Genomic DNA, 14221 nt, shown 5'->3' with positions numbered 1-14221 from the left:
ACACATGAGAGAGGCTCATCCAATCAGAGAACCTGAACAATGTATGATATGATGAACTCCAACTAATTCAGATCAAAACTTGAAGAGCTGTGTAATAATATTGTTGCCATCCAGATAGTGTGTATGTGTGTGTGTGTGTGTGTGTGTGTGTGTGGAGGGACTATCTAATCATGCATTGAAGAAATTACTGAAGAGGCAAAAATATTTCACAAGAAACATAGTATTTTCACAGATACTCCTGGAATTCTAAGTCTGTATATACAATGCAACTGGGGTGTCTGAGTGCAGCACATGGAGGTATACCCGAGCTAGCTTAAATCTAGCTAGCACAGCTACCAATAGCAGTGAAGCTGGTACAGCATCAGCTTCAGTGAGAGCTGTACAAGCCTACCTGGGACCATGGGTGCTTACTCAGGCTGCTAGTCCACAACGAAGCCTGTGCTGCCATGTCTTCTCTACTTTTGGTACCCGAGCTACCAAGATTAAAGACAGCATTGTTATATCTACACATGCTGCCATCACACCTCTGACTGTGGTGCAGATGTTCCCAAAAAGGGACATATTTACAATCTTTCCCCTGTCACAGTTAGAGCTGGTTGGAAAATGGTGCAAATTTTTCTTGATAAAGTTTTGAAATTCCTCAGGAAAACTTTTCAGCAATGTTTCAAACAAGAGAAACCAGCTCTAGTCATGCCCAGTGAGCCATATGGCTCTAAAATCAATGTTAAACTATGTTTTTTTTTTTTTGTATTTTAAGGATGCGATATTTACCCAAAGAAAATATCACTCAACATCCTGACTACACCGTGTCCTATATGCTGCCAAATGTTGCTCGTTTCGAGCCTGATATGTCAGTTGGGTCCGAAAATGACACCTTTACCTGCATCAATCTCGCTGTTGTTGTAAGTAAAGAAAAGAAACAATAATATCCCAGCCTGGGTATTGAAGGATTAAGGGCAAGAGGAGAGAAGTTATAGCTAATAACAAAACTGCAGGGTGGGCTCCATTGACTTAAAACACAGGGGGCTCGATTCTTTGCACCACTCTGGCAGTGTCAAAGCAGCTTGAAAGTGGGAATATATTACATGTAATTTAAGGCTCCTTTATACTCTTTACACCGTGCTCTTAGAGTAAATGCAAATCAGGCCCAGGGACCAATTAGTGTCGACAAAACACAAAGGCAGCAGCAAAACCTTTCACGTGGGATTTATCTACATAGGACAAGAGGAGTTTATTGTTCAGTTTTAATGTGAAATTAAACTGATTATCTTGGAGACTGGAATTCCCTCTCTATCCAAGATACAGTGCAAGCAGTGCATTGTGGGTTTTACACACTGTTCTGGCAGTCTCCTCAACCCTGCTCTGAAGGCAGAGGCTGGAACAAATCCCATGCTTTTTCTATACCTGGCCTCCCTACTACAATGGCTAACAATGGTGCCAATTAGTGCCAATGGGATACTGTCCCCTGAGCTAATCAGTCCTGTTGAGATCACAGTCCGTTTAAGAAAAAGTACATTGTCCAAGAAGCCTGGGACCTGATCGGTAGAGTGGTACTAGACTTGTTTTTGTCTGCCTGAATTATTTGTGTATTTCCATATCATTAGAACAATTGGCTTTGCATATTTGTATTGGTGCTTGGCTTTGTTGCTGAATTATCTTGAGTTAAGACAAATACTTTGCATTATTATCTTGTATCTCCAGATTTTAAGCAGAACTGCTTTAAAACTGATGCTATGAAACGGCCCCTTATTAAAACAACTATCATTTATTAATTATTATTATTATTACAAACACTAGTATGCTTGATGCTGTGCAATACAGAGAGGAAGAATCTGGAGTTGAATGATAGTCCTGTAGTTAAGGCACTGAACTGGGACTCTCAAGGTGTGGGTTTAATTTCCAACTTTTCCACAGACTGTCTATGTGACCTGTGCTTGATTTCTCTGTGCTTCAGTTCCCCATCTGTACAATGAGAATAACAACACCCTGTTTTCCCCACCCTTTGTCTATCTTGTCTATGCAAACTATGAGGGACTCTCTCGCTAAGTCTTTATTCAGCACTTAAAAAAAGAGGCCTTCATGCTGTTTGGCACCTTGAGGAGCTACTTTAATTATAATGCTAGTAACAGCATGATTACATTTTGCATTTGAAAATGTTTGAATTTCAATGTTTATTGACCAAAAGGAGACAATTTTTGGGTGTGTGTGACAAATTTGTGTTTTTTTTAAACCATCTCTAATTCTAAATTAAATAAACGTAGCTCCTTTCAATTGAGAGCATCCAAGTGCTTTAGCAATATTAAGCAAGGCTAGTATTTTCGAACCTGTATGCACAATGTTAAGCACCTAAATTCATATCAAGGCCCTAATTCCACAAAGCACATGCTAATTTGAAAGCTCTGCCCAGTCCCAGACCCTCTGTGCACCCGTCCCACCCGCTTTCTTGCAGTGTGGGAGCAGTGACCCTAACAGCTTGCTCTTATGCCTCACGTCTTAACTTGCACTCTGGACAGGCTGCACAGAGGGTTAGGGAAGGCCCTTTCTCCCCTTACTCCATTTCATAGACATTTCACTTATTAGTCCCAGCTAAATCTGTCCCCCAGTACATATATAAATAATAATAATGAATACATCTTCTTTGGCACTGAAAGTGTCTGCCAGATCATACTAACTGTTGTTATTATTATTGCAGGCCGCACCTGCCATGTATCAAAACTCTTTTGTACAGATATTGCTAAATACATGGATCAAGTCATCTAAATCGCTCATGCTACAAACCAGAAGTGTGAAAGAAATTCTTTGGGGCTATGAAGACCCATTCTTAAAGAAAGTACTATTTCCTGTGGATCGAACAATTGGTGTCTTCTACCCTGTAAGTAAAATCTGTGAGGAGAAATACCTGTGGTGAATGTTCTGTTGGACAACTTGACAATGGCAGTTAGGGAGATAGCACCTAAAGGTAAGTCTGCATTGCCTTTTAAAACCTGCGGCTGTGAATCTCAGAGCCTGGGTCTGTAAAATTTAAGCTTGGGGGCCTTGTGCTAGATTGCAAAAATGTGTAGACGCTTGGGCTTGACCTGGAGGTCAGGGTCTGACACCCAGGAAGGGGCGTGGGTTTCAGAGCCCAGGCTGCAGCCAGAGTCACAATGTCTACGCTGCTGTTTTCATCATCATAGTGCGATCCCAATTCAGTAGACCTTTCCTCTGAGATGCGCTGCCGGGGGGTTTAAAACTCAGTATAGACATACCTTAATATGTCCCCCTATTCACAGATATCGACATTCTCTCTTGGGAAGCAAAAGGAGGAAAGAAATGGCCATAATCAATGGAAGTGACTGGAGAGCATCAACCCTGTTCCATATAATCCTGATCCTGCAAAAATACCCCCACACCTGAACCCTGCTTCTTTATAGAGTCCTACTGGAGTCATAGGGACTCTGCAAGACTCCATGTGTGTGTGGACTCTGTTTCACGAATGGAGCCGATGATGATGATGGTTTGGAAGTGGGGGAAGAGAGCTTCTCAGGGGCATTCTTGTACCTGATAAAATCAGCAGAATGTGCTCTCTTCTGTTTTGCTACAGCGTGGCACAGTCATGGGTGGGAGGAGAGGGGCAATGAGGCAGAGTGGCATAGGTCTAAGCCATCCAAACATTTCAAGGATAAGTGTGTAGGTGGCTGGAGTTGGAGAAAGTGTCCTGTCGCTAGAATCCCTTTGGGAATTACTATGTATTTGTCTGCTCCTCTACTATGAGGCAACAGAGAGAAAGATAGATACCCAGCCAGCATGTACAGCAGACAGCAAAATTTGTACTAGCTGGCTGGGTATCTATCTATCTGGCACCCACAGATATGGGTAGAGATCCACCTTCCTAGTCATTCCTCTAGCACTTAGTTGGAATCTTTCCCAGCTGCTGCTTAGATAAGAAGAAATACTTTATACTGTCTCTCCACACTAGTGCACCTATTCACTGGGGGCAGGGTCTGACCCTTTAGGCCCTGATTTAGCAAAGCACTTAATTCAGGTGCTTAAACTGAGGCAAGTTAAGTCCCGATGGAACTATTAGTGTATATCAAGTTTAGCACATGCTTAAGTGTTTTCCTGAATCAGGTGCTTAGTTTCTGTTTGCTATTAGCATTAACAAATAGGTGATTCCAATCATCAAAATCTCCATCCCAACCGTAACTCCAAAATATATGAGAACAAAAACCCACACCTGATGTTTGCGCAGTGAAGAAGAGCATAAAGTTCATAGAAGATAAGAACATAAAGGACAATTATTCATATATGACCTTGCTAAAAGTCCTGGGAGCAGTAAAACTAAACTGTTGTTCCCTGTTCTTGTGTCTTTTGCAGTATAATGGCACATCTGACGGACTGTACAGAGTCTTTAATGGGAAAGATGACATAAGCAAAACTGCAATAATTCAATCCTATAAAAACAAAAGGTACCATAAGTATTGCTGATAAGAGAAATGTGCATATTTTCTATGCGTGACTCTATACAAGACATTATGGCCTGATTCAGAGCCCGCTGTAGTCAATTGAAAGACTCATTTACTTCAACGAATGCTGGATCAGGTCTAGGATCAGCAAAACCATAGTCTCTCTTTTAGCCCACCATGGGTCCATTATGGCCTTGAATTTCAGGGAGTTATGGATAGTGTAATCTAATGAGTTGCTGCTGTTTTCCCTTGCAAGTGTTTGGATCCCTTTAATCCCCTTCCCTATGCCACTGGTTTCAGAGGATATGATTGAATACAGTTTGGCCAGATAAAAATACCAAAAGAAATTGCCACTGCTTTCTATTCTTGCACCTTTTTCAATGCATTGAATGAGTGACTACTTTATTGTGGAGCCATTAAAGTTAGAAAGTCATAGCAACACCCAGGGCGGGTCCAGGCACCAGCATTCCAAGCAGGTGCTTGGGGTGGCAATCTGCAAGGGGCGGCTGTCTGTGTGTTTTTGCCGCCATAGCAGCGCGCCGAATTGCCGCCGCGGACGGCGGGGGCAGTCCGTGTGCCGTTAGGGCGGCATGCGCATTTCCATGGGGGTGCAATTCGGTGGCAACTTCTATGTTTAGCTGCCCACGGCACATGGGCTTCTGTCTTCCGGCTGAAGACAGAAGCTGCCACCGAATTGCCGCCGCCGCGGAAATGTGCATGCCGCCTTAACGGCACACGGACTGCCCCCGCTGTCCGCGGTGGCAATTCGGCGTGCTGCTTGGGGAGGCAAAAACCGTAGAGCCGGCCCTGGCAACACCAGACCAGACAGTGATAACCATCCATTACAATATAAAACAAACCTGGGAAAGGAAATTTGGGGTGGGGGCAGATTAATCTGCTGATCCTTGTGAATTGCCTGGTCTGGAAAAGTCAATTGTAACTATACCTCTACCTCGATATAACGCTGTCCTTGGGAGCCAAAAAATCTTACCATGTTATAGGTGAAACCGCGTTATATCGAACTTGCTTTGATCCACCAGAGTGCGCAGCCCTGCCCTCCCGGAGCACTGCTTTACCGCGTTATATCCAAATTCATGTTATATCCGGTTGCGTTACATTGGGGTAGGTGTATTGTGAATTCTGCAGGGCCGTCCGGGGGGGGGAGGGGGGCAAGTGGGGCAATTTGCCCCAGGGGCCCCCATGAGAGTTTTTCGGGGGCCCCGGAGCAGGGTCCTTCACTCGCTCCGGGGGCCCCGGAAAACTCTTGCGGGGCCTGGGCACCCGGAGCTTCTTCCGCTCCAGGTCTTCGGCGGCAATTCGGCAGCGTGGGGTCCTTCCGCTCTGGGGCCTGCGGCCAAAGTGCCGGGTCTTTGGTGGCAATTCGGCAGCGGGGGCCGAAGACCCCAGGCCCCCTGAATCCTCTGGGCGGCCCTGGAATTCTGTCCACTTCCATACATCTAAATACTGCTCTAATGCACTGTCACAGGAGACATTTCTCAGAAGGTACAGGGATTTTGTATCTAACAGCAATCTTTATTATCCCTTTATCCTCAAAACAATATGATCTGTCAGGCCTTCTCACAGGGAGTTACAAGAAGAACAACCAGTGGAAGGATTGTTCAAGTTGTGTGGAAATTCAGAGATTTTCCATTCCATTTGTTTTCATAGATATTGTTTATATTTTTCATCTAGAAACTTTGTTTTTGGTAGTGAATATTTATGAAGCACATGTTTAAGTCCATATATTCCATCTCACCTGATCTCTGTTTAAGACAAGTCTCTATATGCTATCAAATACCCTGCCAGTGTTAGGAAACAGAGGGATTCAAATGTAAATGTAAATAAAATAAGCATGTAAATAAAAATACTGTTGAAACTTTTGGACCTACACTTCAAAGACTTCCATTTCATTAAATTGGGATTCTTATTTCCATAAGTGGCCATTGAGCCTTTTATGCTTTTCTTTTTAACCAGAAATCTCAGATTTCTTCATTATGTTTCCCCATTTGCAAAGATTAAAATGTGCACATTTCAGTTTAGATTATATTTATTTCAGATGAAAGGAAACAGCATGCAAAGGAAAACAAATTCAGAGCCCACTTCTCCTTGCACTTACATCATGAATAGTTACAGCAAAGTCAGTGGGGCTATAATGGTGTAACTGAGGCGTTTCAGGCCCAAAACCTCGATGAGAAGAGCAAGTGAAGTGATTCACTCTGAAACATTCTGCATCTGAACTAAAAACCAAAACCACAACCCCCGGCATCAAGGAGGGGACTTCTCTATATTGAAAGCAACCCCGTTAAGTTACATAGGCCCTGCTTCAGCAGTGAGTGATTGCAACTACATAGCAGGGCCTATGTAGCTAATTGGGTAATGAAATAGATTACATTAAACAATACATGGCATGTGGTATGACCAGGAACTGTTTTTGTTTTTCGTTAAAGCACTCTTTCCATGTGGGCTGGCCAGTGTGACATGGTCAATGGAACAGGTGAGCCTGCCTCTCTCTCTCTCTCTCTCTCTGTTCATAAGAGAATTCCCATCTTAGTGAAAGCACCATGGGCCGCAGAAAAGATTCCAGCAGTCTTTTCCCTTTTAATTGTGTGCACGGTGTAATGCAGATCAGATTTCTTTTTGTGTAATATCTGAATACAATCCGGGTCCCAAAATGCTACAAAGAGTTAAGTAATGCACTCACGGAAAAACTATACTGGAGAAAGTATTATACTGCAGATGCTGCAGTCTGGTGGCCTGGGCTTGTGGAAGCCATAGAGAAGGCTGTTGCAATAGTAAAAGTGTTATAGACATGGACAGTAGTGGCAAATGGGGGTCTGAGCAAAGAGTGGTGACAGACGATACAGTGTTACATTGGAGGATATGTCTAATGTTTCTCTCTTTGAAGCACTTAGATGAAGGAAGTTCAGATGAAGCCACAAATTCATTTGGTCAAAACAAGTAGCAAGGGTGGACATGGAGGTGTCAAAATGCATGTACAGTTGTATTACCATTGTCATTGTAAAAGCAATAGCTAAGATTAAAGATAGACCAAGATGACCAAAAGGGAGAAAATAGATAGGAAGGAGCAGAGGGCCAAGAAATTAATCCCATGGGACTACACGCTCGCAATAATACAAAGGGACACAACAAACTTTGAACAGTTTATCTTGCATGTTACGTGTACCTGAAGTCTCTTCCCAATAGTCTTAAGCCAGAGAGTGTGAAAACAAGCAAGTTTATTTGTACTGTACAGTGCTAGCTAGTATAGAGCATTCTTTTTACAGTAAAGCACACATGTGATTCAGGTATGATAACACCTTACTAGTGCTTAAGTTTCTTATGGAGGCTGAGTCAAGAAGGATTGATTTTTTATTGCAGTTGGTGCTAGTGATTATTTGTTAAGCAGTATTCTTAGCTTCTGGGACTTTTTTTCATCTCTTTCGTCTTTGACTTGAACCTTTCTCCCATTCTCTGCCTTTATTTTGCTCTTCCTTCCTTGCCATGGTGAAACCAGGCTTGCAGACTGGACACTATATGCATTCTCTGGTAAATGGATTCAGTGGCTCTGGTGTGGTATAAACTGAAGTTAATCAACCCATGCTTGATGAATAAAAAGGATTTTACATATACATTCATAATGGCTGTTCAAGAGAGATTATGACCTTGGAGAATTAAACAGGACCCTAAAATCCTGTCAGCACCTGTGAGAGCTGCTTCTTAGTCAGGTATTGTATCTGAGAGGATATGGATGGAGAATGAAGGAAAGTGTTTTGTAGCCAGAGATGGAGTTGAACCTATTGTGCCTGTTCTAATTCTTTTTCTTTGTCTCTTTTATGGTTGTTAATCCTAGAATGAAATGTAACTGTGGTAACAGGTTTAAAGAGGAAGGCTTGCTTGCATTAAACTGTCAAAGGACTCTATATTTGTCTTTTAAATTCCCAGTGCCCTAGCAAAAGAACAGAAGATTTTTAATAGTAAAATTAGCAGCCTCCAGAGATGACTATTAGTCACTGTGTGATCCCACTCAGTGTTTATTGGATATTCAGTTTGTTGTCACAACAAGCACTAGGTTCAGCTAGGCCAACTGCAAATCAGAGTTCTGTATGGCAAGAATTCCTCCTTCTCTTGTGGACTTTCATATCACGCAGTGGAGCTGTTTTCCCTTACTAGATAAAATGAAGTGTTTAGATAACTAAATTAAACATCATAGGCAACATTCGCATCCAAGGATTTGAAAGTGAGTCAGGTTTTGCTGACCCATTTCCTAGGCTGTCAGGATTTAGGAATAGCACACAGACATGTGCTGGAGGACAGGGTCATAATTCAAAATGATCTGGACAAATTGGAGAAATGATCTGAGGTAAACAGGATGAAGTTTAACAAAGACAAATGCAAAGTGCTCCACTTAGGAAGGAACAATCAGTTGCACTCTCAGCAAGTTTGCAGATGACACTAAACTAGGAGGCGTGGTAGATACACTAGAGGGTAGGGATCGGATACAGAGGGACCTAGACAAATTAGAGGATTGGGCCAAAAAAAACCTGATGAGGTTCAACAAGGACAAGTGCAGAGTCCTGCACTTAGGACGGAAGAATCCCATGCACTGCTACAGACTAGGGACCGAATGGCTAGGTAGCAGTTCTGCAGAAAAGGACCTAGGGGTCACAGTGGACAAGAAGTTGGATATAAGTCAACAGTGTGCTCTTGTTGCCAAGAAGGCTAACGGCATTTTGGGCTGTATAAGTAGGGGCATTGCCAGCAGATTGAGGAACATGATCGTTCCCCTTTATTCGACATTGGTGAGGCCTCATCTGGAGTACCGTGTCCAGTTTTGGGCCCTACACTACAAGAAGGATGTGGAAAAATTGGAAAGAGTCCAGCGGAGGGCAACAAAAATGATTAGGGGTCTGGAGCACATGACTTATGAGGAGAGGCTGAGGGAACTGGGATTGTTTAGTCTCCAGAAGAGAAGAATGAGGGGGGATTTGATAGCAGCCTTCAAGTACCTGAAGGGGGGTTCCAAAGAGGAGGGAGCTCGGCTGTTCTCAGTGGTGGCAGATGACAGAACAAGGAGCAATGGTCTCAAGTTGCAGTGGGGGAGGTCCAGGTTGGATATTAGGAAACACTATTTCACTAGGAGTGTGGTGAAGCACTGGAATGCGTTACCTAGGGAGGTGGTGGAGTCTCTTTCCTTGGAGGTTTTTAAGGCCCGACTTGACAAAGCCCTGGCTGGGATGATTTAGTTGGGAATTGGTCCTGCTTTGAACAGGGGGTTGGACTAGATGACCTCTTGAGGTCCCTTCCAACCCTGATATTCTATGATTCTATGATTCACACATACAGAATGGGAAGAGACTGTCTAGGAAAGAGTACGGTAGAACGGGATCTAGGGGTTATAGTGGACCACAAGCTAAATATGAGTCAACAGTGTGATGCTGTTACAAAAAAAGCAAACATGATTCTGGGATGTATTAACAGCTGTGTTGTGAGCAAGACACGAGAAGTCATTCTTCTGCTCTACTCTGCGCTGGTTAGGCCTCAACTGGAGTATTGTGTCCAGTTCTGGGCACCGCATTTCAAGAAAGATGTGGAGAAATTGGAGAGGGTCCAGAGAAGAACAACAAGAATGATTAAAGGTCTTGAGAACATGATCTATGAAGGAAGGCTGAAAGAATTGGGTTTGTTTAGTTTGGAAAAGAGAAGACTGAGAGGGGAAACGATAGCAGTTTTCAGGTATCTAAAAGGGTGTCATAAGGAGGAGGGAGAAAACTTTGTTCACCTTAGCCTCTAAGGATAGAACAAGAAGCAATGGGCTTAAACTGCAGCAAGGGCGGTTTAGGTTGGACATTAGGAAAAAGTTCCTAACTGTCAGGGTGGTTAAACACTGGAATAAATTGCCTAGAGAGGTTGTGGAATCTCCATCTCTGGAGATATTTAAGAGTAGGTTAGATAAATGTCTATCAGGGATGGTCTAGACAGTAATTGGTCCTGCCATGAGGGCAGGGGACTGGACTCGATGACCTCTCGAGGTCCCTTCCAGGCCTAGAATCTATGAATCTATGTGGTTGGATGGAATCTAGGCTTGTATGAGAAAAGCCCCTTCTGCTAACAGTGGTCGAGTGATGGTCTGTAAGAGAGTCTCCTTGCTCCTGTCATCTAGGCTGAGGATGCAGAGATACCAGAGAAACATTTATAACTCTGTGATGGGTGCTGTATAAAACCTAAATAGAAGCTGTTACAGGATCCAGAGAATGAACTGGTTATCGGTTTGTTACAGCATCCTGCTGGGCAGGAGCCATCTTCAGTGGCATGGTGGAGGTGATATTAAGTCAATATGTAGTTAGAAACACAAGTTCGAAAGCCTAAGGATATGATGTTTATAAGCGCCAAGCGCCATAATTCTAGTCAACAGGATGTTCATCTCTGAAAATCAGTTCTCAAACCTAGCCACAAAAATCCTGGAGCTGACTCTACTAGACAGCAGGGAGTCAGAATCAATACTTTTTTGTGCCCCGTATCTTCTATGGCACATGCCCTCATATGTGTTAAAGATATTGCCTGCTCACCACAGACTTTATATGCCAAATTTAAGATTAAAGGACTTATTAGGGACTTCAGACGGGGTTCCAAAATTAGACTTATAATAGAAAACAAGACTTGGCCAATGCCTTGCATAAATCTTTGTGTGCACAAGCACTAGATTTGTCTTTCCTTGTCAGAAATGTATGGAAAAGACCATAGCTGAATGTGGCATTATCAATGATCTCATGTCATAAAAGTGGAATTACATTTAAGCTCTTATTTTATTTCATCCATAGATGGTGCATCATTTCCTCCTTTCGTAAAGAAGGACCAGATCCTGCGCTTCTTTTCCTCCGATATTTGCAGGTAGGATACTTGGAGAGATCCATATCGTGCACATATTCCTATGTGTGCTCACCAAAAATCATGTTCTTTGAAAAACTATTTAAGACAGCTGCTGAAACTGCTCTGCTTGGTCTTGGGTCATTGAAGCAACTCAATAAACAAACCTTTGGTTTTAACCATGTGAATCTGCTGTGTTCATGATTGGCTACTTAAAGTCTGATTCTGTCACGCTTAGTTGTATGAGTAGTTGCAATGCCTCTGTGTCTCTGATCCTTTGCACTGGTGTAATTCAGGATCATAGAATTACAGTGGTAGATGTGAGAGGAGACTCAGGCCCATTGAGTTCAAAGGGACTATTCACACAAGTAGTACTCAGTATTAGGGTTGCAGAACTTGGCCTATAGGGTGCATTTACACGACAAGCAGCAGCCATGGCAGTGAGTCTCAGAGCCTGGGTCTACAGACTTGGGCTTGCGCTACAGTGCTAAAAATAGCAGTGTAGATACTTAGGCTCAGGCTGGAGCTCAGGCTCAGAAACCCACCACCCTCGGTGTCAGAGCCCAAGCTCCAGCTCAAAAGGTCTACACAGCTATTTTTAGCATCATAGCGTGAGTCCTGTGAGCCCGTCTACAGACCCAAGCTCTGAGACTCACTGCCATTGGTTGCTGCTTGCTGTTCAGTCATTCCCTAAGGGTCTGTCTTCATTACCAGCCGGATCAGTGGGCAGTGATCGATCCAGCGGGGATTGATTTATCGTGTCTAGTCTAGACATGATAAATCAACCCCCAAGCGCTCTCCCATCGACTCCTGTACTCCAGCTCGGCAAGAGGTGCAGGCAGAGTCGACGGGGGAGCAGCAGCAGTCGACTCACTGTGATGAAGACACCACGGTAAGTCGATCTATGTACGTTGACTTCAGCTACGTTATTCACATAGCTGAAGTTGCGTAACTTAGATCGATCTTCCCCCAGTGTAGACCAAGGCTAAGAATATAATTCACCCATGTGCATAGGGCTAGCACGAGGTATTTAAACATTATTTTGCGGGCTTATGTGGAGCTTAACTGATGCACAGGTCATCTGTACTGGTGTGTATTTCACCATTCATAGCTAAATACACCAAACTGCTTTCTCTCAGAATATGATATATATTACCCCAAATATATAAATAATTAATAAAAAAATAATGAATCTCCTTGCATTTTTTCTTTTCAGTCTGTCTTTTCTGTTTTGCCATACAATGTCCCTGAATACTCCAGTGGGATAATTACAAATACTGCTCAATAGATTTCAAGGAAACAGAAGTTTAATTCTTCCAGGTGACACATTTGCAGGCTCAACTTTGATTTTCAGTGCCGGGAATGAGCTTTTTCTTCTTTAAAATGCATCATTTATTTTAAAAGTTGCATTAAAAAGGATCAAGGTTTATAAATCAAATTCTTATCATGGAGCAGCTTGGACCCCAAAACTGAAATCTGCCAATCACAGCATGTACCTGGTGAAGAAGAGAGAAACTGTTTCATCATTCAGGCTGTTGGACGCAGACAGACCTTGTCTGGTTCTTTGGTTCTCAGATCAAGTAATCATAGTTGCATCTTTCTAGTAGTACCACACTGGTCTCCCTAAATTCTGACCTAGTCTCAGCAGTCAGGGAAGGCAATGCTTGCCATAATATGGGACATGGCAACACTCAAAACACTGCTTTCTTCTAATGGCTTGTCTACACTAGAATGTTTTGCCACTTTAACTACATCAGTAACACCTTCCCCCACCCCCAAGTATGGATGCAGCTATATCAGTATAAAAGGGTTTATACCAGTATATCTTATTCCAGTTTGCCAAGTGAAATAAGTTATACGAGTGTAAGGCACCTTTATACTGGTAGATCTATGTCCACACTAGGGCATATACTGGTATCACTATATCATTAAAAGAAAACCACACCTCTGACATAGTAATACCATTAAAACTTTTCTAGTATATAGCCGGGAAGAAACCACTCTGAAAGACTTAAAACATTCCATCACCACAGGCGCTGTAGATCTGTGCCTGGGAAGGAGTTGTTTACATTTACTCTTAACTGTATATTTTTGTCTATGTTTCTGTATTTTATATAATAGAATCATAGAACCACAGGGTTAGAAGAGACTGCAAAGGTCATCTAGTCTAATACCCTGCCAAGAGGCAGGATATGTTGTATCTAAACCATCCAAGGCAGCTGGCTATCCAGCCTCCTTTTGAAAACCTCCGGTGAAGGAGGTTCCGTGACTTCCCTTGGCAGTTTGTCGCATTGTCCTATTGTTCTTAGAGTTAGGAAGTTTTTCTTGAGATTTATAAAGTCACCACTGCCTGTGTCTCTTTTCTGGAAATGTCATGTACTCTTGTTCATGGTCTGGGCAGTTCCACAACTGCTAATCCAGGGCTAAGGGAGCCTGGAATCATCCGAGGAGCTGCCAAGGGCACTTTATCATTTAAAAAATGAGAAAGGTAGGACGTCTCTATAATGCATCAGACATGAATGTGTATTAGCAACCAAAACACCTGTAAATACAATATAAACTAGAGACAAATGATACATTTCTCTTTTATATTCAGATCTATCTATGGCATATTTGACAGTGAGCAGATTGTGAAGGAAATCCCCCTGTATCGTTTTTCAGTTCCTCGTGCAGCATTTGCATCTCCTCTTGAAACTCCAGAAAATAAATGCTTCTGCACAGAAACTGTTCTGTCAAAGAATTGCACAGCATCTGGAGCCCTGGACATTAGCGCCTGCAAAGAAGGTAGAGTAGTAAAATGTCACTAATCCAAACAAGCCATTTGGTCTGGGGGAAAGGATGGTTTTGTGGTTAAGGTACTAGACTGTGAGTCAAGAGACTTGGATTCAATTCCTGACTCTGCCACAGATTTC

General features: G+C 42.8%; 1 protein-coding gene across 3 annotated transcripts in view; it reads left to right on the top strand.

Annotated features, from left to right (window-relative positions):
* CD36 (CD36 molecule) overlaps window positions 1-14221 on the top strand; it is a 56707-nt gene that overhangs the window by 30053 nt on the left and 12433 nt on the right. For all 3 annotated transcript variants that reach the window (XM_054017388.1, XM_054017373.1, XM_054017379.1), the window contains exons 4-9: window positions 758-902; window positions 2693-2872; window positions 4357-4448; window positions 6893-6939; window positions 11264-11333; window positions 13906-14093. In XM_054017388.1, coding sequence (XP_053873363.1) covers window positions 758-902; window positions 2693-2872; window positions 4357-4448; window positions 6893-6939; window positions 11264-11333; window positions 13906-14093 — 722 coding nt within the window. The remainder of the gene's footprint in view (window positions 1-757; window positions 903-2692; window positions 2873-4356; window positions 4449-6892; window positions 6940-11263; window positions 11334-13905; window positions 14094-14221) is intronic.

Source organism: Malaclemys terrapin, chromosome 1, assembly GCF_027887155.1.
Source record: "Malaclemys terrapin pileata isolate rMalTer1 chromosome 1, rMalTer1.hap1, whole genome shotgun sequence".
In the NCBI taxonomy this organism is placed as follows: domain Eukaryota; kingdom Metazoa; phylum Chordata; order Testudines; family Emydidae; genus Malaclemys; species Malaclemys terrapin.
Note: the sequence above shows the minus strand (reverse complement) of the source record. Positions and strands in the feature narration are given on the sequence as shown.